The sequence below is a fragment of the Hirundo rustica genome, chromosome 3 (genome assembly GCF_015227805.2).
Source record: "Hirundo rustica isolate bHirRus1 chromosome 3, bHirRus1.pri.v3, whole genome shotgun sequence".
NCBI lineage: Eukaryota > Metazoa > Chordata > Aves > Passeriformes > Hirundinidae > Hirundo > Hirundo rustica.
In genome coordinates, this window is record NC_053452.1 from 53,764,295 (window position 1) to 53,783,127 (window position 18,833).

Sequence of the window (18,833 nt, forward strand, 5' to 3'; positions counted from 1 at the left end):
CTTTGGCAAAGTTCAAAATCCCCAGCACCTCCTCATTATTTCTCTTTTTTTCAAAAGTTAGTCACTGAAGTATGTGTTTTGTTTAATAGTCCACAGCAGCACCCTGGTAACTGTGTATAAACAAAGGCTGTAAACCTTTGAAGAGGTGAGTTTTACCCATGTAAAATTATACAAAATATAAAAACCCAACCCTCTCCCAGTTTACTACTCATGTCCCAATAATGGATGGAGTTACTCAAGAATAAGAAAATGTAAAATTAATTACTTCCATGATGAGAAATTACAATGTACATATGCATTGCCTGTATGCATTTGTAATGGATTCCTAACCCTTACAGGCCTGTTCTTGCCCTACTCAGCTGAAACTGCCAGCTACAAGTTAAGCACACCTGGAAAAAAGTATATTCTTTTCTCTAAAACTGTCAGTTTTTACCACGCAGTTTTGTGGAAGGTAAATTTCTTGCATTAAAGAGGGTGTACAACTGATTTATGCGCATTTGAACATGAGCTTAAGCTTTATTCTTTGTCTCTTAAAGTCTAGTGCCTGTTTCCCCCCCCCACCTCATTCTTCACATAATTTGGCCAGAAACTGACTAAACCACGTGCAGAGGTCAAGCTAGCTGCTTAATGTTTCACCCAAGTTCAAAGAAACAAACTGCATGCAGAGGATCAATTATCTAGTGCTAGACTTCGTGAGGTTTGTTCCATTCCATCATTTTAAAACAGCCCACTTCTCATAGAAAAAGTGAATTTATTGGTTCTCAATCAAACAAGTTTAAAATAAGAAAGAGCAAAACACCAGCATTCCCTGCTAGCCAGGGCTGCAGCAGAGCATGGCTCAATTTACATCAGTCAGTTGTAAGGTCCAGCCCCACTGACATGGCAATTGCTGAGGAGTCAGTTGAGGTAGAGAAATAACCATTCCCTTTTCTCCCAGGGCAACCCACTTCAGAAGCTCCTTGTACCCAGCCAGCTTCACCTAAAATAGAAACACACACTATAGTTACAACAGCACCTTCTCAAAGTATGCATAAGTGCAATATTGACACAATAAATATTGATCCATAGCTACCTTACTCACCAAGTATCCTTAAATGCCACTTACCAGCCAGATGAGTGGTAATTATTAATGGCAATGGGAAAACATTTTCAGGTAGATATGCAAGTAAAAAGGCTACTCATGTTGGGTCTTAAGAAGTACTTAGAGCTGTAGAAAGTACATAAACACCTTTTGGAAGCATTTGGGGTGGGATTTAGGTCTAAGCAGGGATCCAGGAGCCACAGTACAGTGCCTTGCATCCCTTGTTTCCAAACTACCTGCTTCCCATAGTGAAACTTAGGGTCTTGAATGAGCATGGCTGTTTCTTATAGACTGCAGCCAGGTATCTCAGAGAAAGCTGATCTGAAGAACTAAAAACCACAAATAGGTTGATGTCACACCAGCTGCTGAGGAACAGTCAGACACAGGCTAGCTGCCCCCCCCAAAATTCCAGAGGCATCTCCATCTCTGCTGAAGTAACTTTCCCCTATCATGGAGCTGTCTTGGCACCAGTCAGACTACTTTCATATGGAACTAGACCAGAAGGGGCAGTCCAGAAACACTCCTAATGCATTTCAGCAGCTAATGAACATGCAGTGATGAGACCAGAGCAGAGCTAAGCCAAAGTGAATCTTCCCTTAAATGCACAGAGTTGATACCAACTTCTGCTTCCATCGAGTTCCTTGCTCCTTGCCAGTGTAGGTGTGGCATCACTGTCCTCAACATCTGACCTCCACTTGGTATAGGATGCACATCTAGGGTCACACTGATTGCTCTTCTGCCTCTCTGGGTGAGAAAAACCTCTGTGTACATTCCCCTCCTGCAAGGCTTCGACTTCAAACAACTGCATCACTACAGCAACAGCAGTATCACCAAAGTCACGAGGACAGCTACTTCTAAAGAAAAGTCACGCTGAGTTAGGAGTCTACACAGGAAACAGGAGCAGTGGCACAGTTTTTTTCCCCTGCTACTTGGCCTCTTCATGATTCTTAGTTTGCAAGCTAAAACATATCCCAGCAACATCTCAGTCTAACTTTGCTGGAGAAGAAACATCCCACCGGGAGGACTATGACAAGGAGGTCCCAGAAAGAAAACAAACATTTTGCTGGGTCTCTTCCAAAGTACTCTGTCCTAAGAGCTATGCATTCCCAAAGATGCCAGAATCTTAAATAAAACAAGATGGAACATGACACATCCTAAAAGGAGGGGAGGGGTGTGTGCACACTGTCTTTTACCTGTGTTTCTCCAAGCTTAGCCCGTGGCTCACCAAGTTCCAGAATCCCAGAGACTGGCCATTTAAGGAAGATAGTGTTGACTCTTCCTTCTTTAGGGCTGAAAGTGTACCTGGTTGGAAATGGAGACCAAAAAGGCATGTTAGCTTTTCCTTGTAAATTTTTAGAAGTGATACATAAGAGTGCTTTCAAGACTGGAAAAATAGGTTAGAAAAAACATGATTAATTACATTTTCACATACACAGCCACCTTGTCAGATGAATTATGCCCTTTAATAATGTACTGTGCCTTGAAAATTTGTTTCAACAAACTAGAGGTAATGAAAACTATTAAAGAACTGAATTCAGACAAACATCTGTAGTAACTTTAGCACAATGTAACTCAGCCATATAGGAAGGAGATACTTGCAGGACAAGGAATCATTAACAGATAAGTGTAGGTTATAATCAGAAAAACATGGTAATTCCCATCTATACACTAACATGCAGACTAAAAGAATTAAAAATTAGTATGAGCGACCGAGTCTCCACCTTGCATAGCTAATTTTAAAAAATACTGTTCTCATCACTATGAGATACACCTGAAACACTCCTCCCTCCTTCCTCCATTTAGTTTCAATTTTTTATTGCTCTTGAAAGGGATTTTACCAAACAGTCAATAGTTCAGCATCTCCAGGCTAAAGCCAGATGGGTAAATTTTACTGGAGATGAGAGTAAAAACACCCACTGAGACAAGTGGGTCAAGACCAAAACCCTGATGGAACACAAAGGTGCTAGAGAAGCTTCAAGTAACAACGACAGAAGGGAGGCAAGAGACTGGCTGTATTTAGCAACCAAATAATTGCTGTTATCTTCCCACTTTCTGTCTAAACATCAAGGGACATTGAGTATTCCTTCGTTCAGATAGAAAACACTTCATAGCAATCTTGTATTTCCAGATTTTTTCTCATTTCTGTTGCCCACTAGAAGCAAAGAGTATTACCTAACAGATTAGCCTACACCAAGAAGCAAAATACCACCAAAGAAATGCTTGCAGCTTTCCTTTCAGCCTCAGCATCATCTCGAAACTAGTCTCTACCTACAGCTTTATACACACTTCAGATGCAGTCACACTAACAAAGGCATTAATTCCTTCACCACATACAAACTAAGACAGTTATTTCTGTAGCATGAAGTCATTAGGATTTCAAAGCTTCACCTAACATTGGTGCTACTTTCCAGAGCCTGCATTTTGGCTCAGTAGTCCTACCAGACTTCAGGTGTGACTGTGTCGTTCTGTGCTCTCCATGGTTTCGTTCCATAGATGGCCTCTCCGTTGACCTTCAGCCAAGCGCCCATCTGCCTCAGGCGCTCCTCAAACACAACAGCGATGCGACCATCGTGAGTGGGCCCGATATTCATCAGGAGATTTCCTCCACAAGACACCGTTTCTGCAAGTTGCTGAAGTGTTTTTAAACACACAGAGCATATGGTTATGAGCAATGAAATCACATATTTGAAGTGCTTTCTGAAGTCTGCTGTACTGCTTCAGAATGATGAACAAAATGAGTTGTGCTACTGCTGCATGCTGAGACTTTTGGGTTCATCCCAAAGGTTAATACAAAATCTAAGCACCCATAAAATAAAGCTCTGCTGTCAACTTTTACATCCAAAACCAGCCCCAAATACCTTCTTGCACCAAGATGTCTGCCTGAATCTACATTAGAATCAGATCTTCCAACTCTTTATCATGTCAACTTCTGCAAGAACATCATGAGGGTTTTACCAATAGGACAGAAGATTTCTCTGTATCAGAGTAAAATAAGGCAAATAGTTGCTACTTCATCTTTATTGCATCTTAGAAAAGGAACTTCCTCCTGTTTGATGCTTTTCCTATTTTACAGGAACATCTGTAAAACACAAGGAAGCCTCCTACAAAGCCTGTAAAATTTATGTTCACATCTATACTGCCCTCCAGAGATCATGGACTGAGATACATAAATCTGAGAAACAGACAGGTGGAGACAAGCCGAACTTGAATTAATTTAAACCTCCTGGCTATATAAAGAGGTTACTTCAATTTGAAATTGTCTTTTGCAAGAACAGCACTAGAAACAGATTTGGATTAAGCAACAATAACAGTCAATCTTTCCCTCACTAGCTGAATTTTGCCATTAAATGCATTATTCTGGAAGACTGAACAGTCTTCCTTTCATTCAGGTTTCCTAAGCTTCAAGTCTTTTTTAATACCTCAGACTAGTAAGGGAATCAATGGTCTAACAACACCAGCTGTCTGCTTCTGGTAGTGTTTCGCTGTATGTCTGTAAGGAAAGTTTCTCACCACAAAGTAAGACTACTGCTGAGTCATAAACTGTTTCTGTCTGAAAAGGGGAAAAGCCTTCCAGCAGAGCTTCCTAAACAGGAGCTGTAAAACTACAACTGTTTGCTTCTCATCAGCTTGCACATGCTGTTACTAGAGAAGCTTAGTCCAAAAGATGAGACTGTCCAAATCAGTCCTTGGCCAGTTACACAGGGAAAATGGCTTCTAAGAAACTGACTGAATTTTTACTAGAAATTCATTCTACAGAAACGACTAAGAGAAAGATTAATAATTACACAGATATTCCATCCTGCCAGCATTAGGCTGGAAATTAACAAAATTATTTATTATGTCGTGGACTCACTATTGAATTAAAAACATCTTATTCATAAAAACAGATACATAATCAACCTGTTAAACAGCAGAGTATAACAACAAGGAGAGAGAAGGGGCAGTGGCAGCAGCGCCAGCGGCCCCGGTACCTTCAGCAAGTCCTCGATGGCGAGGTAGTCGGGGAGCCGCGCGTCCCTGCGGTAGCCCCAGGAGCTGCGGTCGATGCTCATGCAGTTCTCCCACTTGCGGGGCAGGAGGTGCCCGGGGTTGTAGCGGTCGCTGCACGTGTAGAAGCCGCCATGGGCGCAGATGCTGCCAGCGCCCCAGCGGTCGTTGGTCACTACTGTGTCCCGGACTGGGCTGGGAACAGAGGAGTTTTATTAATTTTATTTTATAGAATGCAGTCACAGCCACTGTAATCCCTTCCCACACTTACCCCTCCCGGGAACTAACATTTTGGATGACTTCTGTACTGTTAATTTACAATAGTATTGAGTACAATGTCAGGAATTCTACTCTCATGCTTTGCTAATAAAAGGTCCAGATCAGAATATCTTAGAGAAATCAGATCCAGACTTTTACAGGGGCTCTGCCAGAAATCACTCTGCACTTCATAGCCACTGCCAGATGTTCGGTCTGCAATGACAACAATGTATTCATATTCTCAAACTGTCCCACTATCCTGTGCAACAGCAATTATTTAAGGAAGGCTATGATTAAGCAGAACAACCTATACCACCTTAAATGATTAATATGCAAATGTGTTTAGAAAATACAAAATCGTCTTTTTCTAAAGCCAGCTTTGATAGTTCCAGGAAATATCTGGATTCTGTTTTTCAGGAGAATAATATTTTGTTAAGTCCTCTTAAGTAGAAGTAGCAGGTTCCACAAAACAAACAGAAAATGAAACTAGACACAGAAGAGAATTTCAGATAAGGAGCTAAACCAGCATCATTATATACCTGTCATTATATAGCCAAGCCAAGAAACCAGTGCTGTTCCAATAAGTATCTGGAGCATTTCCATCCCCATCAGACCAAATTATTTCTGGCTGGTACTTGGTCACAATTTCATAGAGTTCTGGTAATGATTTGCTGGTTGGAAACTTTCTTGTCTTAAAGGCATTGGCAGCATCCTCAAGGAAGAGAGGATTGAACCATTCAAACAGGGAATGGTATAACCCAAAATGCAAGTCAGTCCTGTTTCTAAGAGATGTGGCTAGTTCAGCAACAAGATCTCGTTTTGGTCCCACATCAACAGCATTCCAGTTCCAAGAATATTTGGACCCCCACAAAGTAAAGCCTAAAAAGAGATAAATCACAGGATAAGAAAGAGAAGAGAAGAAGTTACAGTTCTTTCTGGAAAGTGCTTGGAAGTGTTGCAAAAAATGCAACAAAAATGATATATGTAATTACATTGTTGTCATGGTATAAAGTGTGCCTATAACCTGTTTATGCACAATGATAATAGTTTTAACATCAGAACACCATGTATTTTTTTATATGCACACATAAACATTTATATTTTCCAGTTCTGTACTGCTTAGGATAATTATTCCTTCTTTTTAACTAGTCAGTCTATTCATATATCCCAGTTAAATTAACTACGTTACTTTTAAGGCCCCTCCAACACAAGGCATTCTCTAACTCTATGACTGTGAAATTAACCAAAAGTACAGCAGATTTTGAGGCATCTACAGCAAATGTGAACTGTAAATACACAATCAGCAACCGGAAGATAGAATTCTTTCTCAGCTGCAGAAAGCCCAAGCTATCATTTGCATTCAAAGACTGTTCTCCTCTCTTCTGCTTCCATCTCATGCAAATGTTCACTTTTGTTTGCCTTGATATTTATAACAGCTCAATCAACTACTTTGTACATGTGTAAGAAGAGGACAAAACCTCCTGAAACAGCTTTTAAAACGTCAAGATTAAGTATCAGGAGGGATGTGACCTTTCAGACATCCACCAGTCCAGCACAAGCACTTACAAATACTACTGCACTGCAGACTCAGACCACTGCCAGAGGAGCTCCACTCTCACCTTTTAGCCCCTTTATACTCACTTTCTAATAAATCTTGTGCTATTTTTGTGAACTGGATACATGCTAATGTGCTGACTAAACAACCTAAAAATTCAGGCACAAGGCTATTGGACAGACTAAATGAATCCTGGCTCTTTTGAAGTCTCTGGGAATTTCACCACAAGCATCATCAACCTCAAGATTTATGTGTCAGAGCTGAAATTAAAACTGACACATCACAAGTTGCCAGCCTTGAACCCACATCTCACAAAGACCAACAACATTCACTAGATGTATTGTAGTATATCTCAATATCTTATAGTTTCTTTGCTACTGTATTTCCTTCCAAAAGCTTTTTTTCTTTACTTTTTCTCTGAAAAGCATCTTACAATTACAGTGCTAAAAAAACAATTGTGCCTGTAAAGCTACAGGTCTGATTCAAGGTTGTGGCTTCTGTGCACTACATCAGGAGGAGTTATACCTTCCTAAATCTGAAGCTGACTGCCAGAACATGCTCCTAAATTCCTTGGAAAAACCAAGGGAGTTTGTTAACTGCCTGCACACAGCAGCTCTCCAAATGTTAAACGGTGCAGATTTCACTTTTATGGCTCCTTTCAGCAAGAAACTGCAGAGAAATAAAAAATAAACTATGGCCACTGCAGGAAGCTCAACTGCCACCAGCACTTCAGGCTGTCCTACCTATGGCAAGAGAACAGTGGCACAATCTATTGCTCCCCCTTTGCAAACCCCGTGGCCACAGCTTTTGTGTAAGAGTCAGGAAAAAAACTGCACATTTCTTGGGTGGTTTTTGTTTCCTCCTTGGCTGTGGTGGGGCAGGTAAGCCTGCCTGCCTTTCTCTGTGTTTCTTAGCAGGAAAGTCACCTGCTTTTTCATGCAGCAATTACTAACATTCACAAAACTTCCACTTACCCTCATGATGTTTTGAAGTTAAGACAACATATTTTGCACCTGAAGCCTTCAGAATATCTGCCCACTGGTTGGCATCAAAGAATTCTGCCGTAAACAGAGGACCAAAATCTTCATAGCTGAAGCCAGGTGGGTAATTTGTGTCCATAAATTTCACATAAGGCTCTCTCTTTTCCTTCTGCCAGTACCACCTACAAAACACAAAACAAAACAAGTCTGCTGATGTATTTTCAGACAAACAAAAGAGAATTGAAACCATCGGCTCCTATTTAACACTGAGAAGTAGAGGCATTGGAGGTATATGACACTGGCAATAAGACAAAATTGCTCCAAAGGAGTATTGGTTATCAAAGATTTCCTTTTCTCTACCTTATTTGTCCCCATTCTATATCTTTGAAGCACTGCACTTTGGAAAGGCCTCAGGACTTCATTTGAAGCCATGAAAAAAGCAGCTACACTTTGAGAATGGAAAAATGGCAGCCTTGGTCAATACCCAAATCTAGAGACCACAGACAGTCTGTGTAAGCAGCTCAGGTGACAGGAGAAATGCTTTTTTCCTGGACTTGCATGACTCACCTCCTCCAGTCTCACACCTCAGCCATCAGGATCACTGCTCTGCCCCCGACATTGCAATCCTGCCACCCACAAACATGGGGATCACCAGCTTTACCTCCCTGACAGTCTTGAGTCCTCTACACCACTGCAGCTGAGTGACCCAATGTCCACAGGCCCAGGACCAGAGAGAGCTGTGACCAGGTCACTGCAGACTCTGCACACCTGAGACTTGCAAGAAAAGGCACCCTGCCAGAAAAAAGGCACATAGTGTAACCGAAACCTGCCCCTACAAGAACACCACACACTTAAAAATGCACCTCTGTCACCTTTCTATGAAGGAAACTGAGCAGCAGAAATCTGTGGATGCTGAAAGCTGGTCAGAAGAGAAAGCCAGATAGACTTTCCCAGGCATTGCTCTGGGGGAGCTGTGAGAAGACATTCCAAACAATTTCTAATCTTTGCACCTGCTGCTTTTCCAACTTGTTTACTTGCGAAGATGTTTACGAAGAGGCGCTGGTCTGAATGACCAATCCTGTCCAATTGTACCAAAACAGTGGATAAAAAGAGTGTGTCTTTCAATAAACATTGCTATATACCCTCCAAGAAGATTTGGAGTCGTATCTCATTATTCGCTATCCCAGACACATAATGATAAAAATCCTCCTGTAAAATTTAGGCATACCTGAAAATAGATTTTAAGTGAAGGAATAAAACAGGCCAGAATTTGAATGTTTGAAATTAATTTCTCTCTCCTGTCCTGAGCTGGACTTGGATCTCATTTCTTTAAGACCATAGTGTGAATGTTGTTGTAACCTTCACAAAAACACTTCAGCATAAACCAACACAATCTCTGGCAGCCAACAGGGAAAAAAAACATAGAAGAGGCTGAGACAGCTTTCCTCATTGATAGAGCCAGGGGCAGAGGAAATAACAACAATAAAGCAAAAATAACAATTTTTTAAGATAAAAACAAACAAAAAACTTCCTCTGTTTTCAAAGTATGGAATTTCCTAAAGTAAAGACTAACAACCTTGCTTTTCTCCCTTAGTCACCTGGTTTGCTAACATGAATGCTTCCATGCTGACATGATTAGATTCTAGAAACCTCCTAACCAAGGCTGTGGAGCTCTGAGGGAAGGCACACAGGACAGGTGATAATAGTTTATGACCTTCCATTTGAAGCTGCTAATAGCGGACCTCAGTCATCATACAGGAGCAGGCTGTCAGAAGGCCCTGAATAGCTCTATACCCACACCTGCCATGGGATAGGAGATTACAGGAATATAAAAAGCAATTAGTTTTGGGGTCAAAAACCAAATGCTCAATCCTGAGTCTGTTCAGCACTATCAGAGTAAAACACTCTGAGTGAGGTTTGAACTCAAACCTAGCTCTGTCTCGCCCCCCTAAAAGTAAGATACTACTAAATGCAGTCTGCATTAAAAACCTGCTGAAACACTTGAACTTAATTCTGAAAAAAAAAACAAGTGTCAGAAAACATTGGTTCAATTAGATACATGTCAGCTTGTTTTGCAAATATTGTAACTAAGGTTGACCACAGCTCTGCCACAAAGCTACCCTTACCTTCATATTGCAAATAATAATGTGTCTCACTTGAAGTGTCACAGGAAGCACTTGGTAGAGCATGGAAAAGTGACAGCAAAAACATGCTTAGAGCCTAAAGGGCCTGAACCAGTGAACACCCACAGAACAAAGATTTCATTGAGCCTCTGAACTAAAATTATGTGAAGGATCAGAGCTTTAGGTTCTCTAATTAAGTGCAAAGGACTCTTCAATAATAGTAATGATGGTAAAAAAATAATTTTAAAAAAAACCAAAAACACAACAGCAGAACAAAACGTGCACAAGAAAACACAAGGCTGCTTGCCAAGTAAGGGTAGCGACAGGCTCCTACGCTCCCCACAGTGCTCCAGCAGCTGTACAAGGCTGCTCGACCCCAAATGCCTGTTCCCAAAATGAAGAACTCCTTCACCCAGCCCGTCATGGTGGCCCTGGATGGGTCTCTTTCGCCACTCCACCGACCACCTCCCTCACCAACACTGTCGTGCTGCAAAGCACTCCTCTCAGCTCTACCAGCTCTCTGCTTAATTCAGGCACTTCAGCCAAGGGTATTCAGGAGCTTTGGGGCTGGGCAGACAGGCGCTCAGACACACCAGAAGTACTTCAAACTCCACTTCCTCTGCGAACCGCGCCATGGAGTCCGTGGCCTCGGCTGGACACAGAGCTCTTCCCGCACACCGGAGCTCCACGGCCCGCCTGCAGAGGGGCTCCAACCCAAACCACCCACGCTGTTCGGGGGGACACCACACCATCCCCGCCTGCCCCGAGCGCTGCTCTCCAAGCGGAGCCCTCGGGCCGCCGGCACGGCCCGTCCGCCGCAGCTGCTCCGGCCCCACCAGAACGCCCGGGCTGCAGCTCACCAGAACCACTCGCTGCCGAAGCTGGGCACCGAGAACACGCCCCAGTGGATGAACACGCCGAACTTGGCCTCGTCAAACCAGGCGGGCAGCGGCCGGGCGTCCAGCGAGCCCCAGGTGGGCTCGTAGCGGGGCCGGGCCTGCAGCAGCCCGGGCGGTCCCGGCAGCAGCAGCAGCAGCTGCAGCAGCAGCGCGGCGCGGCCGCCCGCGCCCGACATGGCGGCGGCGGGGCCGGACGCGGCTCCGCGGGACGGGGTCCGCCGCGCTGCTCGGCCGGGCCGGGCCGGGCCGAACCGGGAAAAGAACAGGGGCACGAGCGGGGCGGGCTCGGGCTGTCCCCGCCCCGCCGAGCCAGCCGGCCGAAGGCGGCTGCCGGGCTCCGGCTCTGCTCCTGGCGGCGCCCAGCCGGCACCGCTGCCTCTTCGCGCCGCCCGCACCCCACCCGCTGCCCGAAGGCCCGTCCGCATCGCTGCCGCTCCATCTGGCTACTCCACCACAACCTGGCCCTTGGCTTTTAAGGATTTTAAGAAGATGAAGTAATTGGCTGATGCCTCGGCCGGCACCCCGCCCCGGGCCCCGCCGGCTCCTCCCCCGGCCCGAGGTATTCAGGAGTTTTGCGGCCTGACGGTGCCGGCTGGATGTACCCGGTGTGAGCCTTGGATCTGCAGCCGCTCTGCTCCAGAGGTGGCCTCGGCAGCTGCTGGGTTTGTCCTTCCCGCCTGCTTCCGGCCACAGGCTCAGTTTCCCTCGCCCTCCCTAGAAGGACAGGGTGTAACATCGCTCTGCAGCTCCTTCCAGCCGAGTTGTACGTGGAGGCTTCCCGGGCAAAGAGGTGGCCCAAAGCCTGTCAAGGAAAGATTTCTCTCTTCGATCATTAGAACGGCCTGTGCGGAAGCTGCCTCAATTCAGTAGACGACACTGGGCGCTTGTACTGCGGATCACGGGTGGCAGGCACATACTTTAAAAGATACATCTGCCAGCAATTTGTTGCCCGAGCTGGTGCTCCTGCAGTCTTTCCTGATGCCCGAATTTTGTGTTTTTACTTCAGCCCTCTGCTGCCATGGGACAGCCTTTGTGAAATAATTTGGTTTAATCATCAAATACTAACTTTCCTTAATCATCACCACAAATGGGAATTTCTTTGGCAATCTCATCAGTGGAAAATGAATGAGCAGGCAACTGAATTAGTCTCTCTCCAACTGGGAAGGATGTATACTTTACTGGTGTTCTATGGAAACAGAGCCTCAGTTTCCAGAGCTATTAACCACAGCTGTTACATCTAATTCAAAAAATATTTAAAGGGCTGTGAAAACAAGATGTACATGATTTTGTAATAATTTCTTTTATATACCTTGATTAATATAATAAACTACAGGCAGATAAAAAACCATGTGATTTCCAGCATATTATTCTTTCTGACTAACTGTTCACATTACTCTGATTTACCAAAGCACTTTGATATTACAACAGGAGCCTCTTCATATCTCTTTCACATTCACCGTTGGCCTACTTTATGCCTTCTTTTTCCTTCACCCATTTACGTGTCACTTTGCTTCTCAAAAGGAATCTTTAGATGCCTTTGACCTCTTGCTATGATATCCTTTCTAGTTCATCTTTCGATTTCTTCTTGTTCTTCTTTTTGATCACACCAAAGGATTGCAGACACTGAGCAGGTCCTTAATGTGGGAATTTTGAAGGATACGTTCTGTGCAGCACGACAAAGTTACAATTGCTCTGTAGCTCAAAATGTTTGGAAGAAAAAATGATTTTTAAAAAAGTCAGGGTCTGACCCAAAGTTCGCTGACCTGCCATACACTTTGGTGAGGTTTGGAGCAGGGACTGTGTATTTCAATAACGAACTTGATCACACCTCTTCAATAGAATAGAATAAAATTAAAAAAAAAAAAGAAAAAAGAAAAGAAAAAAAGAAAAGAAAAGAAAAGAAAAGAAAAGAAAAGAAAAAGAAACAGAAAAAGAAAAAAGAAAAGAAAGAAAGAAAAGAAAAAAAAGAAAAGAAAAGAAAAGAAAAGAAAAGAAAAGAAAAGAGAAAAGAAAAGAAAAGTGGCAAACATTTCAGTAAACAGTAGTGATGAGTACCCTTCTGATTAAGGCATAAACAGGTCCAGAAAAAGTCCCCAGCCCACAAACACCCAGGTAGTGAAATCCCTGATGGGTAAAAAGGTCCTTGGTGCATGATCACATTGGTAATGATGCAAGCTGCAAAGGGTGAATAATAAAAATAGCACATTTTCAGATTTTGTGAATAATACAGGACTGGTGTGTGCAGCTGCAAAAAGCTCTCTAAGCACGGGTACAGCGTTTCTGCCTGTGTGACCGTGGAGCCCCTGGCCCCGTGAGAGGGGCTATAAGCACGGAGCTCACGGCCCGCAGCACAGTCCCGCTGAGAAAGCTCTGGGGAAGGAGCAGGCTGGTCTGTCAGCAGAGGGAAGAAGGAGAGGAAATAATGAGGGCAATTCCCTGAGAGAAGCTGAGCAGTAAAGACCTTTTGACCTGACTAATGGCTGACATACGAGGCTTCTGTACTGGATCAATTGCCTCGACGAATGCGGAGGGCGACTGCCGGGAAGATCACAAAATCCCTGTGCCTGGGGAGCTGCGCGGGCTCGGCATTGAGACGAAGGCACTTGCCTGCCTGTGTGGAAGAAGAAACCAGAAACTGAATTTCGCGTGGACAAATTTCAGACTTGATAGGTTTTGATTCAGACCTGGAGAGTGGTAGTTGTTAAAATGCAGCCTGAATGAAACTTTCGTGCAACCTGAATGCAACTTTCACATTGGATAACTGGATAATGCAACTCTGGATGCTTTAAAAATATAGGGTGCAGTTTCTTCTGTCTTTGTCATCGTAGCTGCACGGCAGCGAGGGTTTTAGTCAAGGTAGAATGTAATATGACTTGCCTGTAAGAAGCAGTGTGAGCATTAAGTTTCTTTTAAAAGATGCACCTTGTTGTAAAAGGGTTTCTATAAAACACCAGGAAACGAAACCATGAAGCTTGATTTTGCTTCTGTCTAGGTCTGTGTGACTGATGTGAAAGGCAGGAGAGTACCTTCCTGCCGAAATTAGTTAAGTCAAGTCTCTTACATGCAACCCAATCCTTAAGAAAGATGGGAGGGAGGTGATGGTGGGGGGAGGACATTTGACCCGTCTCCTCGGCGGCTGTACTGCAAGGATGCCGTGCCTTGTGCAACCTTCCGGCTTTGTGGGGGAGAGAGCACCCTATTACACAAAGCAGAAGTGGTGGTGTGGGTTGCTCCGCTCTTTTTAACCGATTCTCTTTTTTATCTTTTTTTTTTTTCTTTTTTTTTTTTCTTTTTTTCCCCGAGTGGTGGCAATGGCGGGAGCATGAAGACACCCCAGGGTGCGTCTGCACACCCAACCCACCCCCACTTTGCTTTGCTCCTGTGCAAACACAAAATTTATGTTCCCAGAAACCTGAAATCGCCGCCGGCGTCCCGGCGGGGCGGTCGGAGGAGAGGGGCGGCTCTTCCTCTGCAAACTTTCCCTGTCCCCTCCCTCGCCGCCTCTCTCCCTCCTCTTCTCTCCTCCCTGCGCTTCTCGGCTCCCCGTCGACGATGGCCGAGAGGCCGGGGAGCAGCGGGACGGCCCCGCTGCCCGTCTGGTCCTTGCCCGGTCCCCGCGGCCGCTCCCAAAGCGACATCTCCTCCTTCTCCTCCCGGAGGACCTGCCTGCTGCGGTCCAACGTGGGCGGCTCAGGTAAGGGGGAGGGAGGGAAGGCTCCTTGTGTCCGAGACCTCGGAGCTGAGCTGATTTTGGGAACTCGGGAAAAGACATCCTCGCCGATACCCTGTCCTGCTCTCCCAGACGTAGGACTTGTCTCGGTGGCCAGTGGTGTGGATTTCTGGGGTACGTGGTGCTTGATCTCCTGCTTGATAAGATGTTTGGAGAGTTCCAGGCTTTTTACACCCGTGTTCACACAAATGAACGAATGAATCCCGGTAGCGTCGTGGCTACGCACCCATTTGCCGAAGCATCTCTGACTGCAAGGGCAGAAAAGGGCCAGGAAAGATCAGGGTGTATTGCCAGGACATCAGAACTCTTCATCTTGCTGGTTCCCACTTTACACTTCAACCACATGTCAGAATTTTACATCGTGCCCTTGTATCTGCTTCGGGATTTTAATATTTGAGAAAAACCAATGTGTAAGTCAGAATCCCGTCATCCTCCTTCAGGAGTCTATCCCTGTAAATGCATACAGGATGATTGGGGGTGGAAGCTGGCCATTTGGGACAGAGAAGGCTTCCTGCAAGGTTTGGAAAAGATTTAATGTATAAAATGGGAGGAGGTGAGGGTCCTAGTTTACAGTCCAGATTCTTGAAAGTCACCGAAGTGGCTAGGCTGTGCTTTACTTAGTCTGTTTCCTGAGGCAGGGCACCAAGGAAAATGAAATTCTGGTCTTCTTAGGGCTGAGCATGTTTTGAAAATACGTGCTTGCCCAGATGCAAATTGGCCCTGCTCTGTTGACTAGATGAAGTCTGTAGGCACATACACCCTGGCTATGTCGGTATTTTGGATGCACTCACACACCACTGCACAGAGGTATCCTTGAAACACCATCAGGGAATCTCCAGAGTGCGCCGAGGGACCTCCTCTGCTGCAGCACAAGACAGTGCTGTGCATGGTCGGGTCTGCCATGGACCACAATGTTCTCTTATGTTTGTTCCTCAGGGAATCTTAAGATGAAGCAGAACATTTGCTTGGGGAAGATCAAGTATACAGCTACGCCTGCCTGATTGAGGAGAGAGGGAATGAAGACTTGCCTAGTCACACAGGAGCAAATAGATTCTGCTCATGGGGCCAGAGGATGCTAGCAAAAACAAATATAATTTTCTGTTCTACATTTTTCTGTGTCTACTTAAAAGTTATGGTGAAGGACATTTGGGACAGGGAGGAGGGAGGAGGTTCTAGGGCTTCAGAAAGGACTGCTTTCAGATGCAAGGTGTATTTCAGCACTGCCTGGAGAGTGCTGCATGAACAGTGCCCTGTGACTGGATGTGTGCACCCCTGGATCCAGAGGGAGCCCCACAGAGGGACTGCCACAGAGGCTGACAGGATTGAAGACATATCAATGCAGATTGTTGTTTGGTGGCTTAGGTACAAAGACTACTGACAACGAGCTGGGTTCATTATCAGAGACTGGCAAATCTAGTGGAGGTAAAATGACAGTGTTTTCAAAGATGTGTTTTTATTTGTGGTTTCTTACACACAATATTTTTAGCATCCCTGTTGCCTGACTTGATTTTTCATTTTGATTTTGAGAATGTGCTTCCTGACAGTAAGGAACAGATGTTGGTTTCTTTGTTGTTTTTTTGTTTGTTTGGGTTTTTTTTGGTCATATTTTCTTTAATTCTGTATTTTCTCCCTTGCTGCTTCCTGTATCTTTTTTCCAGCTGCTCACTGGATACAGCAAAACACTTACATATGGCCACACAACTGTTGATGCCGTCTTCAAAAAGGAAAGTATGCATTAAAGATGCAAAGCTGTTTAATTTTTAATATGGTGGTTAGGGAATTGGTTTTATACTGAGGTACCATTAAAATAACCTGCTTTTGCATTTCCCTACTAACCCAGAGAACAACTGTAATGGGGACAGAAGTGTGAAGAAACAATACGAGTCGTTGGTTTTGCTCCTACCTTTTTCTCTAGCCATACCATTTGATTAAAGTGGGTGACTCATTTACATCAGATGTTACCTGTGCTCCAGCAGCTGTGTGTAGAGAAGAACTATTTGCATTTTAAATAACCTGCAAGATGTTTGTTTTATGCCTGTTCAGAGTCTGAGTCACTTGCAACTGTTGGCAGCCTCTGTTGCACGTTTGTTTCCATTTTCTAGAACCTGACATGAGTTGTGCTAAGGCGTTGTCTCCTCACACTCCTTCAGTGACGGGTTGGTACGCTGTAGAGGTTCACACTGTCATTTATTTTACCACCTCCTGATCCACCATTCTCAATGCCGGATCTATTAAGAGGCAATATTTTTAGGGACCCTTCTAGCTAGGGGAACTATAATATCTTTTTTTAGAGCAGCTTTGGCAGTGGTTCATAAAATGCATCTGTTTGTTATTCTAGGTCAGTACTGTATGTATCGTGAGAGTGCAGCGGGGCTGGTCGGGTGGTCCCCATGTTTATACTGTCTGTGCTTTCTTAGCCCACTCCTGCTGTTCTTACACACTGACAGAAGCAACTTCCTGGTATAACTTTACAGCATCTTGCTTCATTAGCTGCCATCCAGTATGTGAGGAAAATATATTTTCAGGATTTTCTTCTTAAAGCTGACCCTTTCTTTTAGTGCTAGAAGATAGCTTCATTTCTCTTTCTGGCCCGTCACCTCATCTACTGTTTTTGCCAGGCCTTTTTATCTGTGGTAAGCCCCTAGGAGAAATAAAGTGATACTCATCACAAGTATGGGTGCCACGATCTAGAATTTTGATTTAGATCCTGAAAAAGTGCAATGTTAGCAAAGTTCAAAGCCCCTGTGGCCGGCATAGCTTGTGCATCACTTCAGCATTGTGGTATGCCCCAGCTGACAACTGGCTGGTTTGTCAGAGCATCTGAAGGAGATGGGTGAAGAAAAACATACTCTTCTAAAATTTCAGGCCAACGCCAGAGCCACTTGCAGAAAGCTGCTTGAATGACGTACCTTTAAGCAGTTTTCCACGTTTAGTGACTAGGTTTAAACCCACCTTAAAGGTGGATTAAGTTAGCAGAGTTTCCTATATGTGTCCAACACAGATGGGGACTGAACTGCAATTGAAAAGAATAAAGATCCTGTTCAAATGCTTTCCCAGAGCTCATCCAGAACTTAGATTTGGTGGTTGTGGGGCTGAAGGTAGCTCTCAGCACTTGCTGTGGGTCCTGGGTTGCAGGGTGGAAGAGGTGCTGTTTCACATCACATCTGACGGCAAAGCAGTGGCAGTGGTTCTCTTTGCGACAGCCCTTGGGCACCGGCCTCCGCTGCTGCGGTGCCTGCTCTTTATCTGAATGTCCGTGCAGGCAGTTTTCAGTTTGCTCCCTTTTTAGTGTTGTGGGTTTTGTTGTACGGCCTCGCACTTTGTTCCGAAGGCGGTGAGGTCTGTGGTGAGGCACGTCTTGGTGAAAAGGGAACCGTACTGCTCAGATCAGAAGTCAGAAAACCACCCATCTCTCTGCTCTGGGATTGACACTCTCCTGTTGCAGTTCCTCTTGATGTCTCGCTCTTTGGCAGCAAGAAGTTGCAGATAATTTTTTCCATTAGTGAGAAAGGCATCTTTCAGGTGGAGAGGTGAGCTTCTCACGCATCTTTCCATTCCTTTCATTCTCTGAGCCTTTCTGATGACAGACAAAAAAATTTTACCTAAGAATGCAGACAGCAATTCATCAGTACCTCAGGCTGAAGCCCAGATGTCGGGTTGCAGAAGAAAATGAAAGCCTGAGTTCAAATGGCAGTCCTGTCTCAAAACTTGTACATCCCAGGATGATTTGGGGTATTTTTGTGGGTTAATTTATTCAGAATTATTATGAGTGATGTCTTTGATGCCATCTGCTGCTGACTTGAAAGTAGGGTGGGTGAAGATTGCTTAAAATCCCCCAGTTAAGTGAAGAACTGGAGAAACTTTCTTGTAGTGATCAGAGCATCAAAGTGGCTGATGCTACATGAAAAGAAAAATGATGATTTTTGGATTTATTTAAGCTTTTCATGATTAGAGTAGCCGACTTTGCAAACTTAACAAATGTCAGATTCTCTTTTTATTGAACAAATTCTCTGGCTGATGCAAAGGACACATTTTTGATAGCTGAAGGTATTTGAGAACCTAGAAAGGGTGAAACCCCAGATGTGCTCTAGTCATTGACCTGATTATCTGGGAGCATGGTTTCTAGGGGAAAAGGTGGATTTTGGGTGGGTAGATAGGTAGCTGTTAATGTGTACCTGTATTTCCTTCTCCACTCGTACTCGTATTTCCCCAAATATTCC

At 44.4% G+C, this 18,833-nt stretch overlaps 2 protein-coding genes across 4 annotated transcripts in view; one reads left to right on the forward strand and one right to left on the reverse strand.

Annotated features, from left to right (window-relative positions):
• Positions 1-731: 731 nt before the first annotated feature.
• Positions 732-11,311, reverse strand: FUCA2 (alpha-L-fucosidase 2). The gene is made up of 7 exons (XM_040060403.2): positions 10,845-11,311; positions 7,856-8,043; positions 5,866-6,205; positions 5,053-5,263; positions 3,521-3,711; positions 2,275-2,383; positions 732-979 (listed from the first exon to the last, which is right to left on the reverse strand). The coding sequence occupies exons 1-7, from the start codon at positions 11,306-11,308 to the stop codon at positions 839-841; spliced, it is 1,644 nt and encodes a 547-aa protein (XP_039916337.1). The 5' UTR covers positions 11,309-11,311; the 3' UTR covers positions 732-838.
• A 3,124-nt stretch (positions 11,312-14,435) lies between these two features.
• Positions 14,436-18,833, forward strand: part of PHACTR2 (phosphatase and actin regulator 2) — a 133,180-nt gene continuing 128,782 nt past the window's right edge. For all 3 annotated transcript variants that reach the window (XR_005699904.1, XM_040058259.2, XM_040058264.2), the window contains exon 1: positions 14,436-14,577. Coding sequence is in view for 2 of the 3 variants with exons in the window: in XM_040058259.2 (XP_039914193.1) it covers positions 14,436-14,577 (142 nt within the window). In the remaining variant the exon portion in view is untranslated. The remainder of the gene's footprint in view (positions 14,578-18,833) is intronic.

Excerpts from the sequence above, each read along its gene's own strand:
- FUCA2 (XM_040060403.2), bottom strand. The coding sequence starts at position 11,308 with ATGCGGACGGGCCTTCGGGCAGCGGGTGGGGTGCGGGCGGCGCGAAGA. Across the intron at positions 5,264-5,865 it reads GCTTGGCTATATAATGACAG|CCCAGTCCGGGACACAGTAG; the intron begins GTATATAATGAT and ends CTCTGTTCCCAG. Across the intron at positions 3,712-5,052 it reads CCATCGAGGACTTGCTGAAG|CAACTTGCAGAAACGGTGTC; the intron begins GTACCGGGGCCG and ends AAAACACTTCAG.